The sequence below is a fragment of the Manis pentadactyla genome, chromosome 4 (genome assembly GCF_030020395.1).
Source record: "Manis pentadactyla isolate mManPen7 chromosome 4, mManPen7.hap1, whole genome shotgun sequence".
NCBI classification, from domain to species: domain Eukaryota; kingdom Metazoa; phylum Chordata; class Mammalia; order Pholidota; family Manidae; genus Manis; species Manis pentadactyla.
Window position 1 is genome coordinate 98,365,592 of NC_080022.1, and position 24,673 is coordinate 98,390,264.

At 50.7% G+C, this 24,673-nt stretch overlaps 2 protein-coding genes across 3 annotated transcripts in view; one reads left to right on the plus strand and one right to left on the minus strand.

Moving 5' to 3' along the window:
- Nucleotides 1-1,583: 1,583 nt before the first annotated feature.
- LOC118933925 (basic proline-rich protein-like) lies at nucleotides 1,584-3,833 on the minus strand. The gene is made up of 3 exons (XM_036928877.2): nucleotides 3,774-3,833; nucleotides 2,196-2,296; nucleotides 1,584-2,112 (listed from the first exon to the last, which is right to left on the minus strand). Exons 1-3 carry the CDS (start codon nucleotides 3,831-3,833, stop codon nucleotides 1,584-1,586), a joined length of 690 nt encoding a protein of 229 aa, XP_036784772.2.
- The window catches only part of KCND3 (potassium voltage-gated channel subfamily D member 3), a 207,310-nt gene continuing 184,308 nt past the window's right edge, over nucleotides 1,672-24,673 (plus strand). Inside the window, exons 1-2 of one of the 2 annotated variants that reach the window (XM_036928879.2) lie at nucleotides 1,672-1,909; nucleotides 8,561-9,737. In XM_036928879.2, coding sequence (XP_036784774.1) covers nucleotides 8,632-9,737 — 1,106 coding nt within the window. In that variant the 5' untranslated portion in view covers nucleotides 1,672-1,909; nucleotides 8,561-8,631. The remainder of the gene's footprint in view (nucleotides 1,910-8,560; nucleotides 9,738-24,673) is intronic. The other variant, XM_036928880.2, reaches the window with a different exon arrangement.

Sequence of the window (24,673 nt, forward strand, 5' to 3'; positions counted from 1 at the left end):
GAAGGGCCAACGGTACGCCTATCAGACTGACACACTGAAGGGGGGCTTTGGGGAGAATGGGAGGAGTGAATGAAAGAAGGACCTGCACACAGTGATCCCGACCACCACCATGCCACCACCCCAGCCCAATCTGGAACAGGAGTAGGAGGGTCTCACAAGCCAGAGGCCCTGCTCTAGACTAAGGTTCTTTCCCAGACACTGGGCCAGAACTGACCTTTCAAGTACACCCTCCCCTTTTCTGCACACTTTGCTTTTCTCCTCATCTGTCTCAGGCACACAACTCTCCTCCACCCGCAGAACTGAGATCGCACAAGCGTTCCCGTCCCTGCTGAAGCTCGGAACCACCTCTCCTCCCAACCGCCAAGCGGAGATCCCGGGATTTCGGACTCCCAGTCCGGAGACACGCGGAGGCTGGAGCCGTGATCAGCACTAGGCAGAGACTGAACCCTCTGCGCGCCGCAGCGGGGAGTTTGGGAGTCTGATCCCGACACCAGGCTCCGGAGATGCTCAGCGGCTCCATCCGCCAGGCCCAGTGGGCAGGTGCCGCCCGCGCGCCCCCCACCCTGGGCCAAGGCTCAGGCCAGTGGGGACCCATGGGCTTTGAGGGAGGACCAAGGGACTGGTGGACGCGGGTCGAGAGTTATTCTCCCAAGTCCAGACTCTAGGATCTGGGTCCCGGGTACACGTGGAGGGATAGGAGGGCGAATCCCTACCTTTGGGTCGTACCCCTAGCGCTCTGAGAGGAGAGCAGTTCTCACGTGGGGTGAGGGTAGTATGTTCCCCGGGATCTCTCCAGCCCCAGAGCCGCGGCGAGCCGGGAAGCTTCGGCAGTGGCGGGCTCCACCTCACCAGGTGCCAGGGCTCGGCCGCAAGCAAGTGCTGGTGCCGCGTGGACAGTCGATAAGAGACACCCAGCTCGGTCCCTACGGGGGCACACACGGGCGCTCCCCGCCACGTCTTCCCGGGTCCCCAGCAAGCACGCCCCGGAGCTTACATTCATGTCTATTTCCCGCTCCGCTCCCACCCCCAAGCCGAGCTCACCTTGCCACGCTCACCCCCGGGCCCACCCTCGCCGGCACACGCGCTCACACCCGCGTCGGCACACTCCGCCACCTCCAGGCACACCCTAGGAGTCCTCCACTCGCCGGGGAGACGCACCAGTCTGTGCCTCGTCTCCCCGCTCCCCGCCCCCAGCTCACACGCGCGCCCCTCTACACACACACACACACACACACACACACACACTCACTCTCACACACATACACACACCCTCGCGCGGGTAGTCACTCCCCCTCGCACGCCCTCGCCCTGGGCACCCTCCCGCGGCAAGCCTCCGGGTCCTGCTCATCTCTCCCTCCGCTGCCTGGCGGCCCGCGCTCTAGAACGGGGCCTGGAGCCGCTTGGCCGGCGGGGATCGTTAGGGAGCGGAGGGCGCAGCCTCGCCGCCTCCCCTGGACTCTCCTTTCCGCCCCGCCCGCGCCGCGCCCCCACCGCCTCCCCCTTTGCGAGAGGGACCTCGCTAGGCAGCCCGTGGCCCGCCGGGCTCCGCTCCGCGCGGCGCCGGCAGCGGCGGGGGAAGGGAGCTAGCGAGGGAGCCCGCGAGCCCGCGAGCGGAACGGCGAGGCGGGGAGGGACGCGCTGCCGAGCCGGGGCTGGAGCGGCGGTGGCGGCGGCAGCGGCGGCGGCGGCGGGGGAGGGAGGACCCCACGGACCGACGGACGCACTAACGGACCGAGCGAGGGAGGGAGCGAGCGAGACTTCGCCGGCGAGGAGTCGCGCGAGCGGACGCTGCTGGGCGCTTCCCCGCGCTGCTGGGCGCTCGGCGCCTCCGCGGTCCCCGGTTCCCGGCCGCAGCTTCCCCGCGCGCGCGGGGTGCAGGGCGCGGGGCCCGGGGCTTGCTTCGCCGAAGGTAAGAGGGACGCAACCGAGCCTTCTGGAGCCAGGAAGTGCGAGGAGCGCTGCTCCCACGCCTGTTGCTCCAGCTGCCCACGCGGCACCCTCCCACTCCCGCGCCCGGGTGGGTGGGCGCTGGGGCGCCGCCGGAAGGATTGGGGGTGGGGCCGGCGCCGTTGGGGAGCAGGCAGCCGGCCCGGGGGCGTCGGTTCCCTCCGGCTGTGGAGCCACCTCCGTCAAGCAAGGCGACGTGAGGTCTGGGGGTGGGGGTGTTAACCTCTGCCCTCTTTCCGTTGGCCTGCCTTCCCTTGGGGTGCCAGAAGCAGCGCCCCGGGATCCGGCGGCAGGTGACGACGGCTTGCTGGGTCCTCCGCTCATTGTGAGGAGAGAAGGAGAGAAATGGCTGAGGGCGGAAGCTCGGAGCAGTTTGGGGTGCTTCTCAAAGTTCTCCAGCTCGACAAACCTACCAGAGGCGGTGCCCTACCAGGGGTTGGCGGCCCACACATCTGGCCCTGCCTGAGGCCACTTCCACCCTAAGAGCTCTGGGAAAGGTCTCTAAATAACACGGAGTCAACGCAGCCCCAGAGAGGGGGTTCGAAAGACTCACTTTGTGAGGTGTTTGCACTGGGTTTGGGCGTGAAAGGGACTGGGCAGAGAAGTTACCTGGAATCACCTAAATTGCTGCACTTGCTTAGTGTTGACATTTGAATCAAGTCCAAGATGTTCTGCTTTTATCTCGGGCAGCAGTGATATGTCAGCAACAGGCTGAGGTTTCGGACCTGGAATCTTACAGCAAAGAGAAGGCTTCCTTGTATTTAAGAGATGGTGTCTGAACTTTCCTGTGATCCTAGGCACAATGCAGTCTGTAAGACCTGGCACAGGTTGCTATATGGTGCATATTGGTATTTTGCATGAATGTACCTGATGGTTATTAAATGTACTCCTCATTTACTTTTACTTCAAGGGAACCTGGATGTTTAATGTATGTAGAAAGGGGACTTGAGTGTGCATGAATTCAATGCAAAGCATGTGTACATTTACCCATGTGGACATGCTGGCACGGAGACAAGAACTGATGTGTTTATTTTTCCTTGTCCCTGGATGCAACTAAATGCAAGTACACAAGGGACCTCCAGAGGAAGAAAGATTAGTAGCTTGTTACCTTTTGGTGTCGAGGAGGTTGGAGAAAAAGAGTTCAGGAAAGTGCCCTGGCCAGCCTAGGAGTGGCACTCTGGGAAAACAGGATCTCTCTGTGTGTCCTAGGCCTGCACCCCAAGATCCCAAGCTTGGAACCCTGTCAATTTCATGCCTGCCTCCCCCAGACCCTGTGGGCTCAGGCGAAAGCCCTCTGGATTGTCAGGACATCCCACTCCCCTCACTGGCCCCACTGTGGTCTAAGTGATGTGATGTAAAATTGTAGAAAGTACGTTTCCAGAGACTGCCCCTCTGCAGTGCTCTGCTGAGGTCACAGAAGGGCAGACCTTGGTGATGTGACATTTTACTGCCTGTGGCTGTGCTCAGGTTAGGTGTCAATCCCCAGGACAGGCTGTCTGATTACTTTGCCTACTTTTCACCCTCTACCTCCCAAACAGAAGCTGTGTAATGGGGCTGACTTTACAGCAGGAGAAAATGTGTTTCCCTCTTCCAGGATTTTTTGCCCTTGTCATTTCAGCACTCACCTGTTTTAAATGTCTCATTCCCAGCCTCCCCGCACCCCCATCTTTCCCACTGTCAAATTCCTCTGCCAAAAACAAAAATAGCTTCAGATTTTTCATTTGTAAGGCGTCCACGTCCTAGTAAAACCTTGGCATTTGAGGCATGCGCAGTGCCATTGGCTGGAAATGGGGCCGCACTATTGTGCCTGTTGCAGAAACTCATACCCAGATCACCTCCAGGAGGCGGTGGTGCCCGTCAGGGGGCCAGTGCCCCCGGAGCGCCATAGAGAAGCCCTACTTGAGCTGGGTCACACCTGCAGCATTGTGTGGAGGCCATGGCTGGTGCGGCCTTGGGCATGATATCTGGTGGGGCACTTTCCCTCCCTTTCCAAGCCTTACTCCCCTTCCCCCCACCCACACAGAGTAGCAGTGGAGTAATTATTCCTTTTGGGGGGTACCTTTTGTCAGGGGAACAGGGCTTGAACCTCTGGAGACAGTGTGGCTCATCCCGGGCTTTCTTGGGAAAGGTTGTCCTGTATTAATACACAGGGTGAATGTTTGGCCTTCGGACCAGAGGCTTTTAAGGTAGATGCAGAGGGGTTGTTTTTCCTTACCCAGCTCTCAAGTATTTCAGATAAGTACCATTACTTACCTGAAAGCAGCTTGTAAAACACCCACGGCCCTTGGAGAAGAAGGGATTGGAGTAGGGTGGGAAGGGTGAGGCGATGGGGCTCAGTTGGCAGGGGCAGGTTCCAGGCATTGAAGCTTGGGAGTCAGGGTGGCGCTGTACTGGGAAAATGGAAAGGGAAGGCCATTGTCCTCCCTGGATGCAGAGCTGCATGTCTGGCCCAAGCAGGGGCCTCTAGCATGCCTCCTGGCCCAGCAGTCTCTATTCTTCATCACTAGAAGCCGTGACTCTCTAAGCTCCATTCTGGGAGAAAGCAGGGGTATTAGTCCCCTTGAACCTCTAGGGGGAATTGCCAGAGGTTCTGTGGGTGACCCATCCTTAGATTGCCTTGAGTTCTGAGAGGTGCAAATTGTATGCCCTTTTCTGGGCACCAGCCTGATCAGGAATTCCCAGAATTGCCTTCGCTAAGATGAAGCTAAGGCTAACTCCGTCCCCACAACAACAAATCTAGATGCTCTGCTTCTTGCTTTTCATGGGGGATTGTCATGAAGAGGTCTCAATGAGACCTGAGCTACAGCCTTGATATCCTTGAGAATTATGTGAACCAAAGGGCTCCTTGTCACTTTCTTGTCCAATAACCCCATTTTTACAAATGAAGAGTCTTGAGGTCCAGATGGTGATGATGGCTTGTTTTCAGAAGTTCAGGGAAAATTAAAACTGGGGTGCAGGGCCTCCTTGATCCTAGGCTCTTTGCTGCTTAGGGATGGGGGGAGGGGAGTCTCTGCATCCCTTTCTCTTCTGTGGAGGATATCAGTTTCCAGCTACATGCAGGTCAGAAGAGCCATTTGGCAGTGAGCTGGTCAGTGGTCTGTTTGAAAATTATCTACTCCCATATACATGGAATTTAGCCACTTTGAAAGAATCTTTCTGAGTCTCAGCTCCTTGCCTGAAACTTATGAGCAGAAATGTCCTAGTCATAGGATTTTTGTGGGGATAAATTAAATGTTGCTGTAAAAGTGCCAAAAATAGTGGCCAAAGCATTGTCAATGCTCAGTAAATGTTAACTAAATCTGAACCAGAATTATCTGTGACCAATGTTTAAATTGTGGGCATGCTCCCCAAACTTCCCTTGCTCCTTAGAAAGCCATGCTAAGTATGTGCTGAGGCACTGCAATTCTCTCCTAGTAAGCTAGAGGAAGCATAGGGAGTTTTAAGGGTACATTTCTTGAATTAAGATATAAAATGCATTTGATGTGTTCCCAAATCTTCTGTCAGTGGCATGTCGATTGCCCACAGCCATGAACAATCCCCCTATTCTTTCCTCAGTTCCTGTAATCAAGAGCTCATCAGGCCTGTGCTGTTTTTCTGTTCTCTCAGTGGTGACATTTACAGGAAATGTCATTGTCATTCCTGTTGTCTTCTGTAGCATCTGAACCAACCTCCCTTTATGAAGGAGTGGAGGGACCTGTGAATATTCTTCTTAGCATGCAGATGAGGAAACTGAGGCAGAGATTGGCTCCTTGAGAAAATTTGGCTGAGAGGCACTTAAATTGGATTCTTTTAATTCAAATCTGTCTTCAGAGTTTACTGTCTGTTTGGAGAGAGAATGTTCACCCTTGAAAACCCCTGAAATACATTAGCAAGGCATGGAATAAAATCAGTGGAAGGCAAGTGGCATCTATACAATCAGGATTCCCAGTCTGAGCTCCTGCTGCTGCAGTGCACTGAGATGTCATGCGAAAACTGAGGCATCATGACCTTGACACTTAAAGAACTCAGTGTGGGGTGGGGAAAGCAGGGCTGTACCCTTTAACTGCCCATTGAGACTGCCTGGGTGTAAATCTCTCTGCCTATTTATTACATCCTTTAGCCAGTTGTTATAACTCTTCATGCTTCATCTTCCTCATCTGCAGGATGTGGACAACACTGGTATCTACCCCCTAGAGTGGGGTTGGGTGAGATAGTCCATGTAAGCATGTGGTTCTGTGCCTGGCATACAGTTAGCCCTCACTTAACATCAGCTGCTGTTCTTCTGTTTCCAGGAAGATCTTGAGAAGTAGTGTAGCACAATGCTTCAGGGCATGTGGTGTGAGGTCAGACTATCTAGGTGGGATCCCTCTTCTACCCCTTTCCAGCTGGCAGACTGCTGAATCACAGACATCTTCCATAGGTCACTGTGAGGATTCCATGAGGTGATCCACAAGAGACAGTTAGTGCGGCGCCTGGCATAGAGTAAGTGCTCAATGATTGTTAGCCACGGTTACTAATAAGACAGGCAGAAAGGTCTCTAATCCAGGCCAGAGGGCAATGGGTGCTTGAGAAGAGGGACAAAGTGCCCAGAGCCCAAAGGGCCAGAGAATTTCATTGCGGGGCACCATAGAGAGGGTGAGGGACCCGTGGGATTCTGATGGAGGGCTCAAGGGGAAGCATATTCCCAACAGAAGCAGAGTGTCCAGAGACAGTCTCTCACGAGGTCTGCACATGCGCCAGTCTGTGGTCTTGTTGCCGGAAGCTGGGAAGGGTGCTTGAGACCTTGGGCTGGAATGGTAAGCCAGGATTTGTTTATGGAAATGCTGGAATGCTGGGCCAGTTTGGACTTGATTTTGTAGGCTGTGAGGTTAAAGCATGATCAGAACTTGGCTTTAGGGAGGTTACTCTGAGCAGAATAGATTTCTGGGGGACAGGAGAAACAGGGTTGGGGGCAGGATAAAGACAAGCAGGGCAGTGGGCAGGAGGCCTGAGGGAATTGGGACCTTAATGAGGACAAGAACAGCTAGAATCTCATTATTTGGCAGTTCTTTTGGTGAAGCAATGAGGAAGATGGTCCAAGTGACAGGCCTGGGATTAGGGATACCATGAGCAAAAGGTGAAGAAGAGCAACTTTCTGTAAGGAGGTACACACGAGTTAAACCTGTCCAATTTCAGAGGCATCCAGGTGGGAAAGTCCTGTGGTAGCTCAGGAGTAAGAGGAGGTAGAGATCTGAAAAACCTACAAGAGTTGGGAGGTTTACAAGGAAAGATGAAGATCAAATTGCATTATGAAACTCACCTCTGCCTCATATATTTAAACACAGAATCAAATCAGCTGAATTTTGGAGGGTCCAAATAATTCTGAGTCAGGATTCATTCTGTGTGATCAGTTTAGGATTAATGAAAATGAGTGTGTGAACCCCAAACAATTTCTCATTGCTGCTACGTGTGTTTCTGTGTCACCACATGTCTTCCCGCAGATGGTGTACATTTAGGGATTCAGAGTCATTTCAGTATCATCTTTAAAAAGCCAGATTTGGAAAGGTAGATCTGCTTCCCAAAAGCCAAAAATAATTCTCTGTGCCATTGTTCTCCCCACCCCTGCAGGTGATGGGGAGATGTGTGTATGGTGTAGTTGGAGAGTGGTGGGTGAAGAGGTAAGGTGGCCCAGCCCTGGAGGGACGCTCCAAGGGTGCAGTGGGGCCAGGTGACAGAGGCTGGCTTGGGAAAGAGTATTGTTATATAACCCCGGGGGAGCTGTGGATGGTGGGCAGATGGAAATGGGAGGTGAGGAATCTGGAGATGGCAGTGAGTATGGATCAGCTTCCTTTGGGTGAGAGAGGGAAAATGCATGGCAGGCAGGTGAGCCAAGAACCCAAGACTCCCTTTTTGTAGGGAAGGGAACGTGCCTAGCCTCATGGCGTTTCCACACTTTCCTGTCATGGCTCCGAGGGGTGCAGGTGGAATCCAGTTGCCACTTGTCCTGGAGAATAGCACTCTACCAGTGACAGCCTCCTCCATGGGACCTGCAGACCGAGCTCCTCCAAGCCCTGAGCCTGCTGTAGTCACCTGCCATCTCAGAGTGTTTTCCAGCCATGGGCAGCCCCAGGCTTCTCCTCAACAGTGAGGAGAAGAAAGAATGTGTTTACCTTATCTCCCTCATCCACATCCCATCCTGATTACCCTGGTGAGTGAAAAGTGAAATAAAAATTAGCGTGTTTATCCCACTTTTAAATTCATTTAATGAGAATTCATTTACCCTCTCCCAATTTAAATCGTAAAAATGCCATAACCTTTCAGAGCTGATTATTACCCACGTCTTCCCAGATCTTCCTGATGAAGAGGATTTCCCTCCAAATGCTCCTGGGCCTTCTTGGAACTTGACAATTTGTCAGGCAGTCAACAACATCTTGTGACCCCACCCTGCCGCACTGCCCAGGGCTAGGCACTTGTCCCTGCCAGGGGCGGGAAAAGAATTGAGAGTCCCTTCTCTCTGGGTGGTGACTTCAGTTTAATTAATTTGCCTTCAAGACTTTTGCTCTTTCACCCACCAGTGGCCCTTTCCTGTGTCCCATTTCCTACCCAGGACTCAGTCATGGAGTAACCCAGCTTTCTGCTCTCTCCTGTCTCCCAGGGGTCGCTGCATTAACTCCAAGCTGGTGGCAAAGCGTTTGAGCAGGGGCTGGCCAGAGAGCTGGAGTCACCATGGCGGCGGGCGTGGCCGCCTGGCTGCCCTTTGCTCGGGCTGCGGCCATTGGATGGATGCCGGTAGCCAACTGCCCCATGCCCCTTGCTCCTGCCGACAAGAACAGGCGGCAGGATGAACTGATCGTCCTCAACGTGAGTGGGCGGAGGTTCCAGACCTGGCGGACCACGCTGGAGCGCTACCCCGACACGCTGCTGGGCAGCACGGAGAAGGAGTTCTTCTTCAACGAGGACACCAAGGAATACTTCTTTGACCGGGACCCAGAAGTCTTCCGGTGCGTCCTCAACTTCTACCGCACAGGAAAGCTGCACTACCCACGCTACGAGTGCATCTCGGCCTACGACGATGAGCTGGCTTTCTACGGCATCCTCCCAGAGATCATCGGAGACTGCTGTTATGAGGAGTACAAGGACCGTAAGAGGGAGAACGCCGAGCGCCTCATGGACGACAATGACTCGGAGAACAACCAAGAGTCCATGCCCTCGCTCAGCTTCCGCCAGACCATGTGGCGGGCCTTCGAGAACCCGCACACCAGCACGCTGGCCTTGGTCTTCTACTACGTGACTGGCTTCTTCATCGCCGTGTCCGTCATTACCAACGTGGTGGAGACAGTGCCGTGTGGCACAGTGCCCGGGAGCAAGGAGCTGCCGTGTGGAGAGCGCTACTCCGTGGCCTTCTTTTGCCTGGACACGGCCTGCGTCATGATCTTCACCGTGGAGTACCTGCTCCGGCTCTTCGCGGCGCCCAGCCGCTACCGCTTCATCCGCAGCGTCATGAGCATCATCGATGTGGTGGCCATCATGCCCTATTACATCGGCTTGGTCATGACCAACAATGAGGACGTGTCCGGTGCCTTCGTCACGCTCCGGGTCTTCCGCGTCTTCAGAATCTTCAAGTTCTCCCGTCACTCACAGGGCTTACGGATCCTGGGCTACACACTGAAGAGCTGCGCCTCTGAGCTCGGCTTTCTCCTCTTCTCCCTCACCATGGCCATCATCATCTTTGCCACTGTGATGTTTTATGCCGAGAAGGGCTCCTCTGCCAGCAAGTTCACGAGCATCCCTGCCTCTTTCTGGTACACCATTGTCACCATGACCACATTGGGGTAAGTCCTCGCTGGTGGACTGGAGAAAGGTGGAGGTTGGACTGGCCGGTGCCGGTTTGGGTGGTCTCAGGCTTGGGTGGAGGAGGGTGGAATTGCTACCCAAATTACAGGAGCAAAGAAAGGGCAGTTGTGTGATCAGAAGAGAAAGGTACATGAGTGCTTTGTTTGTGGATGGCAGTTTGCTCTGAATTGAGTTCTTTTTGGGCTAAAACATGGAAAATTAAGCTACCGTTCCTTTTTCCAGCCATGCATTTTGTGTATGTGTGTGTGTGTTGGGGGACAGGGGGAAGGGCGAATGGCCATAACTACATTCTTTTATGCCTTTGGGCTTGTAAGGGCTCCATGGGGAGCAAAGCAGGACAGCAGTTGAGAAGGAGGAAGGCTGTGAGAAGTTCGGCGAGCGTTATAAGGAGGAACCAGATTTCCATTAACAGAAGACACCGAGAACATTCTTTTTGGATTTTCCCTGCATTTCTTCTTCGTAGAATATTTGCAGGCTGTTTTCTCTTTCGCCTTACTTTTCTTCTGCCACGGATGCTCAAGGGTTCAGTAGCTCTGAGCAGACTTTCTCTAAGTGATTCTGAAATTGGGTTGTCTGCAAAGCAGGGCACTGATTTGTTTTTTCTCACTGAAGGAGGGGCACTCTTGCTCTCTCAGCCTGACTGTGATTAAATGACCTGGCCTACCTGGATGGTTGTGAGCTGTTCCAAACTGATCATGTGGTCAGACACAGAAGCAGCAATATCATTAGAGGGAGGGAGAGACATTCAGCGAGGTCATGGCTAACTCTGTCTCTTCCATCTCCCTGAGGTCCCCTCTGCAGCTAAGGTCACAGAAATGTATTTGTGGTGCTGGGATTCAAAGCTTTCCATCAGAGCAAGGGGGTTCAGGAAGGAGATTACAATCTTCACCCTAACAGGATTAGAGCCAATGGAGACAGCTTTATGGAGACATGTATTTTTTAGGGGTTTCTGCTTCAGCTATTGGAAGTCATTGAGGCCGATGCAAAATCTCTTCACAATTCATATGCTGGGTCTATATTTGCTTAGGCCAGGAAGCGTTATATTGCTGATGGAGAATTCATGAAGCTTTTTATGTCTTTGACTATTTGGTTGGTGGTCTTGGTGATTCAACTTTTTTCCTGGCTGAAAGCCTGTGGCGCTGGTGTTGGTTTTTACATAGTGCTGCATGTGCTTATTGGGAATAACTGAACAGGTGACAGGACCTTTTAAAATGATTACATTTGTCATTCTGCCACATGGGAGGGAGCAGCAAGGGGGAGAGCAAGGGGTGTCATTGTCCATTTGTGAAGGCCACATTTGATGGGGGCATTCCCTTTACCTTGTGTCTGTCTGATGCAGGCCATCCTGCCCCTTCCTCCCTTTCCAATGCACACATGGGTCTTCAGATAGCTGGGTATGGATACCCAGCTGGGTGTTCATATCCCAGACTGAGTATGAATGTCTGCTCACTTGACCTTCTTTCTCTTGGCTCAGGTGGCAGAAATGGGCTTCTTGGAACAGTGGGATATTTAAGAATGAAATGGGCTGAGGAGCTCGTCATCATGTCACACTTGCCCCTTCCAGGCTGACCCTGCCCCTCTCTTTATTTCCTGAAGGAGATCTCACCCAGGCCAGGACCTCCCTGGCCATGCTCCTGATGTGGCTTTGACTGTGCAGTGCCCTCAAGAGCCCCTTGATAGGACCCAGGGCACCAAAGTGATGACTCAGGACTGCCATCAGAGTTAAAATGGCATTCTTTCAGGGAGATCAATCGAAACTTCAGTGGCCTTCTGCCCATTACTTTTCTTTTTTTGCCCATTACTTTTTATTATTACTGTAATAGTATATGTGTATCTACTATGTATCAGCAGTGTGCTAAGCACTTTGCGTATGCAGTTGACCCTTGAACTATGTGAGGGTTAGGCACACCGACTCTCCCAACACAGTTGAAATTCTGCATATGACTTTTGACTCCCCAAAAAGTTAACTAGTGGTAGCCTACTGCTGACCAGAAGCCTTACTGATAACATAAACAGGTGATTAATATATATTTTGTATATTATATGTATTATGTACTGTATTCTTACAGTAAATAAGCTAGAGAAAAGAAAATGTTTTTTTCAATTGTCACAAATCTCCAAAGCATTTTCCAATATATTTAGTGGGAAAAAAATCTGCATATGAGTGGGCCCTCATAGTTCAGACTCATAGGGTCAACTCTATAATCTCTTGAAGTCTTCACAACAACCCTGCAAGGTGAGAAAAATTCAATGTATCTATAAAGATACAGAAGATAAAGCTCATAGGGGTTAAGTGCATTTCTACAGTTACACAGCTGTTAAGAGGCAGAGATGATTTTCAAATCCCAGCCTGGCTATCTTCAGGGCCCTTTCTCTATTCACTCACCACTCCACTGGTCCCCATACCCTCAGGACCCACAGCTTCTTTTCTTTTTTAATTATGGCCTCAGGTTGTCAGAGTCTCTTCTAGTCACGTTAATTCAAGGAGGCCTCAGTGCAGTGGGTGCTGCCGGCCCTATTCTAGGCACACAGGGAAGTGATAAATAAAACATTTCCTTCCAGCCAGTTTCAATACTGCCTTTGAAATGAATAGCTGCTTTCATAGTAAAATCCAGTGTTTCCTGTCCCTGGGGAGACCCCGATTCCCTTTAGTATTCACCCTGTCGATTAAGAGGGGAGTCCAGCAGGCTCCACAATCTTGGCTTCGCATTTACTTTCTAGGGGAGGAGCGAGCATAAAGCACTGGGCCAGAGAGTGCAGGCAAAGAGCAAGGGAGGACAGGAGAAGCACCTGTCCCCTGCCTGTGGACGCTGTGGGCTCCTCATCCTTTCCCTCCCCACGCAGCAAAATGGCTAGCCTCTGGGAGGAGAAACTAATGAGCAAGAAAGGACCTAACCTCTGATAAGTAAAGAGAAAGCAGGCTTTTTCTTCCTCTCCACCTGGGCTGGTATAGCCTAATGCTGCATGGGGCTACTTTGAGTTTGACCTGATTTGGCAGTTGGAACCATCACCAGGCTCATTGCTTGGCTGTACATAGCAGGTGCTTGGCAAAATGCTTTTTAATGGATGGATCAATGTGAACTCTTCCATTTGCCTGGTTTGATACTGCTTTCAGTCCTTTCCAGACCTGCCAGTCCTCCCTCTAGTGGGAACTCAAGATTTGTACTCTGCCCAGACCCCTGCCGCCCCGGTGGGAGGGGCCTGGTGGGGGGCGGGGGTGGCCGCTGTCTTGCTATCCGGTCCCTCCTCTGGATGCTGTGCGGCTTTGTGGGCTCTTGCCCTCATCAGAGATCTTACCAACTTGACCTTGGAAACCTTTTCCTCTTCTATGGTCAGTTTCTGTCCTCAGCACATTCACTAGCTAGCTTTAGGCTTGTTAACCATTGCAGAAAGCCTATCTTTCTTACTCTTCACTGGCATTTGAGCCTCAAGTGGCCATGGAACATCAAGGGTCCATATTCTGCCACATTCCATGTTCTGTCTGGCTGCCCCCAAAACCTCCCAGAAGATGCTTAGTTCTTCTTGTCTCCAGATCCTCCCCACCCTAAACCTTCCCCACGTTCCAATTTCAGTCTGGAGAGACTGTCTTCAGCTCCTTTGCAGAGCAGGGCTGACCGACAGGCCGAGGGCAGATGTGCTCTTCCTGGCTCTGGTTGCCCTCCTGCCTGCTTTTGTAGGACTCACTAATAAGTTACTCAGGTGTCCTTCAGGGAGGGATCTCCTAGAGCCAATTATTCCTGTTTATTTAATATCTCAAAATACCTTCAGCACACAGAACAATAAGAGCCCAACTGCCATCAAGGCTTGAGGATGGCTGTCCTTTGACGCCTCCTGTGCTGGTGGGGAAGACCCCCCCATGCCTAGTTTCCCATATAATCCCTTGACAGTTGAGCTCCCAGATGCACCATTAGAGAGTTAATTTCTGAGCTCATAATTGATGCTATAAATAAAATAAATCCTCAATTATCTCAGTTAAGAGAGAGAAGGACAACACAGAACTCCCAATATTAAATAAGACCAATATATCTAGTTTGGGAGTGTATTATATGTCATAGACTTTTTCAAAGTAGATTCTCCTTCTTAATTTTGTTTGATTTTGCTTGGCATCACAGTTGGCCTGGACTGCCTGAGCCAGTCTGGGCAAAGCTCAGGTGGGGTGTGGGGAAGAGGGGAACACACAGGAGGAAAGCCTTGTGAGCAAGCATCTATAAAGGCCTTTAAGGGCCAGCTCTGGGCCTGGTGGGGATGAGGCTCTCTTAGGTACTTTAGGGAGGGGAAATTAGGCCTGGAAAGGGTGTGGAGCAGCATTGCTCCTGAGGAGATGGCCTACTGCCGCCTGGCTGGCTTGGTTATGTAATTGAGACTGGCAGCCTACCGTCACCCTCTGCCCTGAGATGAGAGAGCTTTATGACAGTGTCCAAAAAAATCACTTAAACAAAAACACAATTGATTTTTACTTCTTCCAAGCATGAAGCAGCCTCCAGGTGATTTGCATTTCCCTTTAAAACATAATCCTGGAAGGGGCCTGCCTGAAGTTGTGAGAAACTTGGAGCTGGGCCTGGCAGATCAATACAGGCACACCACAGAATGGGGTATTTGATCAAGCTCTTCCGAACCCCCAGTGCTAGAAATGGGGCCAATCCCAGATCTGGTTTTGTTAACTCTTCAATTCCCAAAATTCTGGCTGTACCTTCATTTATTGTCTCTGGGAACCACCAACCTTCCTCCCAATTCCCAAGTGCCGTGGCCTGGGATGCTGGCCAACTGTGTCCACCTGGATGGTGGTGGGTCCCTGATCAAAGCATACTTACTGGGAATGAATGACCCCAAGGTCTTTTCTTGGTTTGACATTTCTTAGCCAACAGTTCTCTGATGCTGAAATTTCTAAGGGAAGGTGCAGATCCCCATCCCAACAAGGAATCTTTCATTAATTCAACATCTATTGAGTGCCTACTGTGTACCAGGCAGCATGGTAGGCTCAGAGAATCCACAGGCACTGGGATTGTACATTAGCCCAATGTAAGGTACAAACAAAATGAATCAAATGAAAATTCTCTTCAGTTGAACCAAAACAAGAGATGGTGAGGAAAGCAATAGACCGGCGGTCAGAAAAGAAGCCTTTACTCCTCCTGCCACTCCAAAGACCACCCCTCATTCTGCTCCATGTCTGGCTAACTCCTGCTGTCCTTTAAAACTCTGCCCTGCTCCATCTCCCCCAGGAGACCTTCCTGGCCGTCCAGAACCTACCCACCTCTTCTCTGGCCTCCCTTTGCCGCCCTTGTGTACCTCTGTCCTCTCAGTTGCCACATTTTATTACCTTTACCTGCTTATGTGTCTTCCTCCCAGGATGTGAGCTCTTCTGGGGCAGATCTCTACCCCAGAGATCATTATATGATCTGGGCCTAGCTCAGGGTCTAACGTAGTGGGCCTCGATAAATGTTCAACCCCTGTTTGTACCCCAGCCTACCCATTTTTAGTTCTCTCATTTGCTAACCATCTCCTGGCCATTGAACCAATGAAAATTCTATTCGAATATTGGCTATTTTGGGTCAGACAGTATATTTGTGGTCAGGTTGGAGAAGGGAGGCCAAGCAGGACATTCTTGTGTTCTTGAAGTCAGCCTTAGCAGGTCGAGGCTTTCTTATAAAGGAAGTTTAAACCCTTGTTTTTCTCTGTTTTTGGCTGCTTTCCACTGTGGACTCTGAGGCCAGAGAGGAAAGATAGGGAGCCATAGATAAGTCCCTCCATGTGAAGTTTCCCTCCATTCAATTATTTATTCAACAAATATTTATTGAGAAGCTAGTAGACACTGGGAATATAGTAGCAAAGTAAACAGTCGCTTATCTTGTGGAGCTTCCATTCTAGTGGAGGAGACCAGATAGTAAATAGATAAACAAATAAATACATTCTATCAGGCAGCAATTGATGCTACAGAGAAAAATAAAGCATGAGGTGATAAATAGGGAGTTCTGAGTGTGGGAGGGTAGTGGAACAAGGGAGAGTTGCTGTTTTATATTAGGAGCTCAAGATGGGCCTCTCAGATAAGGTGATATCTGAGCAGAGACCTGAGGCAGATGGGTAGCTTGGGGAAGAGCACTCCAGGCAGAGGGAATAGCAAATGCAAAGGCCATCAGGCAGAAGATGCCTTGATGTGCTCTTCTTGGAATAGCAAGAAGGTCCTAGTGGTGGAACCACAAAAGCAGGGGCCAGGTAAAGGAGGTCATGCAGAGGCAGTGCGTGCAGGGCTCTTGTGATCAAGGACTTGGCCCCTTGCCTTTTACTCTGCTTGGAATGGGAAGCCACTGGAGGGTTTTGAGTAGATCTGACTTATGTTTTAAAATGATCCATCCGGTTGCTGGGTAGTGAATGCATTGGAGGGGAGAAGCTACCTCAACAGTGTGGGCAAGAGATCAAGGTGGCAGGGATCAAGGGTGGTGTCAGTGGAGATGAGAGAAGTGAAAGATTCTGCATGTGTCTGAAGGCAGAGACAGCAGGAAGCATGTGCTGGTCCTGCTCCCACCATGCCAGCTGAAGGCTTCCCCAGCTCCCACAGCAAGACCTGGCCTGAACAACACAGGCCTAAGGACCTTCTCCACCCCTGGGAGAAGGTGTTTCACAAGGAAAGACCTCAGGGCCCTGAAGGATGGCCCCTAAGGCCCAGGGCAGCCGAGACCTCCATATGGAGAGAAAAAGCCCTGGAGCCCAGGTCGGAGTGTGGACATCTGAGAGCAGGGCTGGGGCTGGCAGGAGGCATGAACATCTGCTCCGGGACTGAGATCTCCTCTCATCCAGGTAGCATTTCACATGCACCTGCCAAGGGCTGGGCACGGTCCTCCCCACCATGGGGGACAGCCTTGGCACAGAAACTGAAGCAGAGAGGCCATTCTAAAGGTGTAGCTGTGTTAGCCGTTTTGACAGCTGGAGGGCTTCAGCGCTGCAGAAAAGGGAGAGAGTGGCTGAGACGCGAGCCTTTCGGTGTGGTATAGCGGAACTGTCACATTCGAAGGGTCCTCCCAACCAGCAGTTCACACGGCTCCAAGTTTGGGGAAAGGGATTTCCAGGCCGGTGCCCATTTCATAGCTCTTTTCTGGAACCTCTCAAAATCAGTCTCTCTCTCTGTTTGGTTTTGTTTGGGTTTCCCTCTTTAAACACACCCGTAAACACAAACATGATTCTTCCTGAGGAGCAGCAATTATCCTGCCTGAAAACAGTGTAAATAAAAGGCAGGCTGGCCCTCCCTCTCCTCAGGGGGGCAGAGCCCCTCAGTAACTACTGGAGTATTTTTGTTTTCCTCACTCAGGAGGGAGCTCCTGTCCCCAGCATACAGGGCTCCGGTCCACGTGCCATCATGGCTGGGAGCTCCTCCGAGCAGGGAGAGGGCAGAGACTCAGCGGTGAGCCCCCCATCCCCTGTCCTCAGGCAGGAGGCCCCAAATACAACTAACCCTTTCCAAGAAGCTGACACCCTTATTCAGATCTCAAGTGCTCATCCTCTGGTGATATCCAAGTCTGTTTTTCTTTTCTGAGAAGTGGGACTAGCGCCTCAGCCAACTCTTATGGAAAGAGTGTACATAGTGACTTCAAACCAACCTCTAATGGGGAGTGGTTTGTGACAAGGAGGAAGGAGTTACCACAATACCTCTGAGCACCCAAAATTCTCAGCCAGAAGGCTCAGATATCGTGGCCTCAGGTGAGGCCAGTGCTGCTTTCCTCTTGCCAGAACATTGGCCTCTTCTCCCCAGCCCCCTCCTCCCTCTACCCAGCTCAGTGCAAATGATGGGGGGTGGGGTGGGAAGGTGAAGGCTGGAGAGGGGAGATAACTCAGCCTTTGCTGACCATGCCTGGATGCAAGGAGATTGCATCTAGCTCATGTAATCATATTCTGGGTGTCAGAACTGGAATGAGTGTCATTAAACTGAATCAGAAAAATCGTTTTAATATAAGTGCCACCTCATGCACAAGCCAGTTGATGGAGAGATGGATGAGGCTGGGGACGCCTCCTTTGTAATGCAATGCTATAAAATCCCATCACCTTCATTATTTCCCACGGAGCCAACGCATAATACCCATGAGCGGCAGAACAGCTTGAATTTAATATACAGAAAAGTCCAATCAAACAATAAATGGATAGAACTATATAAAGAAACCATTTTCTGGGAGGCTGGCTCCATTCTCTGGAATTCAGCTCCCTGACACATGAAATGTGCATCAATTTTCCCCAACTAATGCAGCTGCTGAATCACATGTGGTATTTGTGATTCAGAAGTGGAAGAGGGGAAAGTTTTCCCCCTGCATTGTCTGGCTATCAATGCAAAATTGCAAATCTCATTTTCTTTGATTTGCATCCAGTGGTTGCTGGTGACACAGCAAGGCACCGTCCTGATGCCAACAAGACTGGAAGCTCAGCCCTCCTCCATCCCTGAACCTTAGTCCCAGTGACACTCCATCGTTGTCTTTAAACAAAAAATCAATTTCGGACACCAGAGGGGGCTGTTAGCGGGCTGGGATGTCCCTACCCTAGCAGTCATCTGAGAGCAACTGGCCAAGCCACAGGGCCATGCTGACCCACCGAGTGCACCTGGGTTCTGATTACCCAGGCTTGCCTTGGACGTTGTATGGAGCAGGCGTTCCATTCCAGACTGGATTCTTCCCACCCACAGTTCTCTGTCTCTCCTGCCATCTCTATCTCCCAGCCAGTTATTGAGAGACTGTAAACACAAATATCAACCTGCTTAGCCGAACAGAATTTAAAAAGCAAGTCAACTCCATGAAAGTTACATAATACATGTCAAAGACTGATGGAAGTAATGTTTTTATGCTTCTGGTATGGAAACCTCTCCAACACTATTTTTCCAATGGCACAGATAACTGAGAGTTAACTTTAATTACAGGCTCATAGCTGCTAAGAAGTGTCATTAGTTTATTTTTATTTCTTCCTGGTTATGCATACTTAAGCAGGGGTAAAAAACTAGGAGGATTAAACTAAACAATATCAAAACCATGGACAGCGTAAATTTTGATTCAATTTAACAAATACTATTGAGCAACTGGTATTTGTGAGGTATCCTTTTAGGCAGTGCTGGGATATAAAAATAAATATAGGTTCTGTCCCTAAGAATTTTACAAGATAGCAGGGGATTTAAATATGTTTGTGAGCATACAAGAGAGAATGGTGCACGTGCTGAAATGATCAGGAAGCGTTTGGCACAGAATAAAATGCTTAATAAATATTTGCAGATGAATGAATGATTGGTTTCACAGGAAAGGTGACATTTCAGCTAGATAAACAACAGTGCATAGGATTTTGATATGTGGAAATGGGAAATGCAAGTAAACTGCAAAAGGGCATGGTGCTTGGGGAGCTTAACTAATATGCTGGTTTGCCAGTGTGTACAGTATATGAGGTAAACGGCTAGAGATCCACAGGAATAAAAGCTTTGCTAGAGACATAGAGGGCCTAAAATATTAGGCTAAGGAATTTATTTGGCAGGCATTAGAGAAACACTAATGATGTTTCAGGGATGCATTGATTAGGAAGATTTATTTGACAGCCATCCTCTGGATGAGTGTTAGAAGGGAGCCCTTGGACGCAGTGGAGTCAGCCAAGGCTAATCCATGGAAGAGGTAAAGATGGCCTGACCTAGGACAGTTGCAGCAGAAGAGAAGAGGAAGGACTAGAGTGGAAAGATATTGGGAGAAGGGAAGTCCAAAGTAACTCTGTGTATCTCTACACTGGCTGATTAGAGATACAGAATTGGCTAACACCAGAGGAGAAAGAGCTTAGTAGGAGGTCAAGGGGAAGGTAGAGGCAATGACCTTGGCTTTGGACCTGAAATCTTTGCGGTTAACCCTGGTTGTCCTTGAGGTGCCAGCAGGTGGGTGGAAGGTGGGTCGGGAGTTTAGCAGGGAGAAGGGGGCTAGCGAGGCAGTGCTTGAATCAGCTGAAGCAGGGGAAAGAGATGAGGCAGCCAAGAAAAATATGAAGGGAAGGAGGAGGCGAAGGCCCTGGGGGGGTCCTTATTGCCCCAGGCCCTACTTCTCTGGCACCTTGCCTCGTTTAGGAATGTTGGTGCCACCTGTGAACCGCTTTGCTGATGCCTCCGTTCAGCCTCTCTTCTTGGCTTGTGCAAGTTCCCTTTCATACTGGATTTCTACTGTAGCTAAAAGGTCATATTGATTTTCTGAGTAAAAAACAAGGTTTCCTTTTATTCTCCACAATGATAATTAAATAAACAGCACTGACCCAGGAAAACAGAATTGGTTTATGGGTTTTGATTAAAAATAATAATAAAAGGATCCTTACACTGGCATGTGGAGAAGAGATGGGGTCTAACTGGTCACAGACCAACAGCCTTCCGTGTCTGGCCAAGGGTGATGCAGATGCAGAGTGGCACAGCCTCACTGGGCTGCAGGGCACTGCTGGTCCCACTCATTCCCAACCTTCTCCTGGGAGAGAAGTTTCAGGTGCACTCCTGGCATCCTTAGGAGACTCCTCTGCCTGCCCCCTCTCAGCGATGCCTGCCTTGGGCCCTCGGTAAGCAATGGGGCAAAATGACGGTTCAGAAACTCAGAAAACATGCATTGAGCTGTGCCTGTGAGCAAGACAGTCCCGAATGACATGAGGGAGAAAGAGAGAAAAGGAATGAGGACTAACTCCTGTGGGTTCCCCGTATGAGAAGCTGAGCCCCAGAGAATACAGGTAGTTTGCCCGGGCTCCCACACTGGAAACGCCACTGGATTCAGACCAAAGTCTTCTGACTCCTTTAGAGTCCACTGCTTCTTTCAGAGCCTCAGTCCAGGAACTGAGGTGCCCTGTGTGTACAGAGCTGTTTCTGGGTTCAGCAAAGTAAGAGGTATGAGTAAAGGGCAGACAAGTGTGATGAGAAGGTAGAGGAGACAGGAATCAGAGGAGGCTTCTTGGAGGAGGTGATATTTTGGCTGGCCTTTGAAAGATCATAGTGGAGAATTTAAATGTGATTATTTGCTCGATCAATATTGTGGGTCTACATGCACCAGACAGTGTGCTGGGAGCTGAGGATATATGCATGAGCAGAGCAGACAAAATCTCTGGAGCTGGCATTCTAGTAGGAACAGTAGGAAATAAACAAATGAGTGTATAAAAGGAGAATGAAAGGTTTAAGTAAAGCCTATGAAAAAAGAGAGAAAGCTGGTAGGGGAGAGAGAGTGAGGCCATCAGCCTGACCGTGGAAGAGATGAGGAGTCACACGTGAGAGGACAGAGGGACAGCCACTCTAACCTCTCCCCAAGAGAAAGTACTGTCCATCGTTGGCTAGGAGTCTGAGAGGCTGGCCCCAGGACTGAAATGACAATTTAATAGCTGTGTTTGAGTCTCTTTAGGGTTGTTGTTGAGAAGGCGGAGAAGCAACTCTTTGCCATCACTGAAGACTGAATGAATAGAAATAGGCTCACCCAGACACGGGAGGGACCACACTTCCCATTGACAACAAAAACCATAGTATCAGCTAATATTATTGAGCATTTGTGATGTTCCAGATACTATGCAAATATACATTATTTGTATGCATTCCTCATTTAACCTTCCCAATGCCTCCTGTTACTCATAGGAGAGACATGACTAGTATCTTGTTTTAAAGCTGAGGAGATAGAGGCCTGCTCAGAGTCTGCTGCTGCTAAAAATGGAGAAGCGTGGATTCAAACTCACTCAGTGTCTGAACAACATCGGCTCTTAACCTATCACTAACCACCCAGATTTCCATCAGAGAGGCATTTGAGAGAAATTTCCTTCGACAGCCTCAGTCTTGGGCAGAAGGGTGAAGACCCAGCATCCCCGATCTCCTAACGTGCCAGGACCAAAGACCCTCAGGCCTGTTGGTAAGGACCATGAGGGTAAAGAGTAGACACAGGATGGCAAAGAGGAGTGGTCAGAATCACGAGAGGCAAGGCAAGTGGGCAGAAGGCTTCCTGAGCCAACAGAGACATGAGCACATAGAACAGCCAGGGCATGAGCTCACCGCAGCCCAAGTGGCATACTGGTGAGGAGGAGGGAAGACAAAAAACAATGGGAGATAGAAAATTTTAGCATAGTAGTAGAGTTTGGGCAAAAACAAACAAACCAAAAAATGTTAGGGAGAGGGAAAGCTGTAAAGATGCATACTATGTAAATATCCTATGTAAATATCTTTTAGAATAACTTTAAAATCTCTGCCATCTCCTTCTCTGGAGAGATTCTGGTTGCAGGTGGCTTTGATGCTGCATTGGCCAAATCCCTGCCCACCCCTATGGCAGGCCTCTGGGTGTAATGCACCCTTTCAACTGGCCCCTCCCAGCCCACTAGAAAGAGCGCAGCTCAGCTCAGCTGAGCCTGGAAGGCCAGTCCGCACATTTTTGGAATGAAGGGAAGCAGCTGTGATGGGGGAGCCTGTCAGAACGGTGACAGAGCACAGGCTGCCCCGTCCCCCGTGCCCCTTAGCTATGGGCCCCTCCGTCATCTGCAGCCTTTAGTTCTGGGAGATGGGGCAGGTGGGGGATGGGGTGAGGAGGCCCCTGGGGAATGTCACCCCTTGAGGGGGTCATGGGTGCCCCCTTGCCCCTGCCCTCCTTGAGGAATCAGCACCAGGTGTGACTCTTCATGAGCTCTAATCCCCACTCCCTCCTCTGCTGGCCCTCCTGATGTGGTGGTGTTGGACCCCTCCTTTTTCATTCCATTTCTGCAAGAGAGATGAAGAGGAGCAGTTAACCACATGTGACCCTATATTTGTTTTTCCGTCTTCCTCTCCTCTCTGGCCTGTTTCTCTTCTACCTGCAGAAGCGGTTAGAAGTCTCCCAAGATTTTTGTACCTGAGGGCTTGTGTCCCTATCTCCTGAGCTAAAGCTCCTCTCGTCCCCCTACCACCCCTCCCCTCTCTGGCAGAAGCTTCTCTCTGGCCTAGCAAAAGGGCGTTGTGTTGATTAATAAAACATCTTCTCACAGCCAACTGGCATGCTTAGAGTTTGGGCAGGGCTTGGAGAGAGATGATGAAGAGTTAAGCCCACCCCTCACCCACACACACACCGTGTTTGACTTCCTTAATATTTCCATGTAAGGTCAGCTCCTCATCTGAGGAACAGAGACTGCTGTGTCCACGCTCTGATTTAGGTGTTCTGTGCTTGAGCTAGCTCACGTGGGTTGACCGAATCCTTTCCTGGGCTGGCGCTCCGGAGGATGATAGAAAGACCACTGGCTTAGGAGTCAGGAGATATGGGTTGTGGGACCAGCTTCCACAGGCTGTGTGACCTTCAATAAGTCACTTCCTCTCTCTGGTCCTCGGCATCCTTTTCTGAATGATGAGGAGCTGCATTTAGTGAGTTCTCATCTCCTAGGCAGTTTCACAAGCTGTTAAGTCTCTCACTCTTCAAAGGAAAACTAATCACTAACCCAGTAGTCTGGATGATCCATAGCCTAGAGAACTAGCCGCTGGCTTTTATAACACTGGGGACCTTCTCATTTCCATTTCTTCGCCTCCAAAGAAGCAGAAGTTGAAAGAGTCCTTAGCTAGAGTGGCCACAGAAATGCAGGTCTGCAGAGGGGCTTGGGAGTCCCTGCTTGGAGACTCCCAGACTCCAGCACCTGACGGTGAGCCAGTGTGACACAGATCAAGGTCAGCAGTCCTTGACCAAACTGTACCATGTTTGTAGAGACAAGGAATTGTGAACTCAGCTCCCTGGGAACCTCTGGATGGGCCAGATAAGGGGAAGGCAGAACACATTAACCCTGGGCCCCTCAGACAGCTATTTAAACCCCACAAATCCTAGATGTAGAGTCTAGATTGCTATCCCGCTTCAAAGCAGGGCCCCTTTCAACCACCTCCCCAGCAGATGGCAACAGATCTGCCTGAACATTCTGGATGGAGGTTTGCCCTTTGGCTACAGTCTACTCCATGTTGGAGAGGGTCATTGGTCACAGCCCTTATCTGTGTGTTGAACCCAAGCCCTCTTCCTATATACCCCAGAAGAGCAAGGGCTTTGAGAATCCAGAAGTGTCCATAGAGAAATAGTTCTGAAAGGCAAGTATAATTACGATCAGGGAAATCACCAGGGGATTCAGTGGCAAGAAGACCATGGGACATCTGTCCTGGCACAGACTTGGGGTGACCTGGTCACAGCCCTGGCAGATCCAGGCCCTTCACAGCGTGGAAAATTCCTGGGTGATGAGCTGCTCACCACGCCCTTCGGGATGAATAGCCAAGGGCCTGCGCAGCATGGAGGGGTGGGCTCTGGGGCGAGCGGAGTCCCCACCCCTTCTATTGTCTCCCGTCCCTACTGATACCTCCACCAGGGGCTGTGCCCACCCCATCCCTGATCTCCCTCCCCCTATTATCCTACTGGTCTGTAAATGACCCTGCCTTCTCCACTCCCATTACTTTATTGCATGAGTTCCCCACAGGAATGCAGGGGAATCTATATATATCTATATATTGCTATTAGCATCTGTGTGGGCAGCATGGCTTACATTACCTTGAGTTATTTGAATGAAACCAACCATTAAATGATCACAGAAGACCAGGGAGAGGGTGAGCAGTGTGTGGGCTCTCGCTGGCTAGGAGCATCTCACGGGCTTTCTTTCCAATGTGCAGAGAGGACAAGGCTTGGAGAGCAGGCAGCAGGTGGGGGCAGTGAAAGGGAAGCTTGGTGGAAACGGGCCAGGTTAGTGAGTCTTCTCCCAGGAACGTTCTCTACTCCCATCACAACCACCTGAAAGCCTGGGTAAACAGCCCCTAACTACATGCTTTGAGTAGCCCTTGCTTCTCAAAGTCCAGCACTGTGGTCCCAGACCCCAGCTCCCAGCAGAGTGCCTGGCACACGAAGGGTTCAGTTGTCAGGTGCTGGCCCACTGCTGCCCCATTGTGTCCTGGCTACCAGTTGCTTCAGAGTGAGAAGGACCTACTCATGTGCAG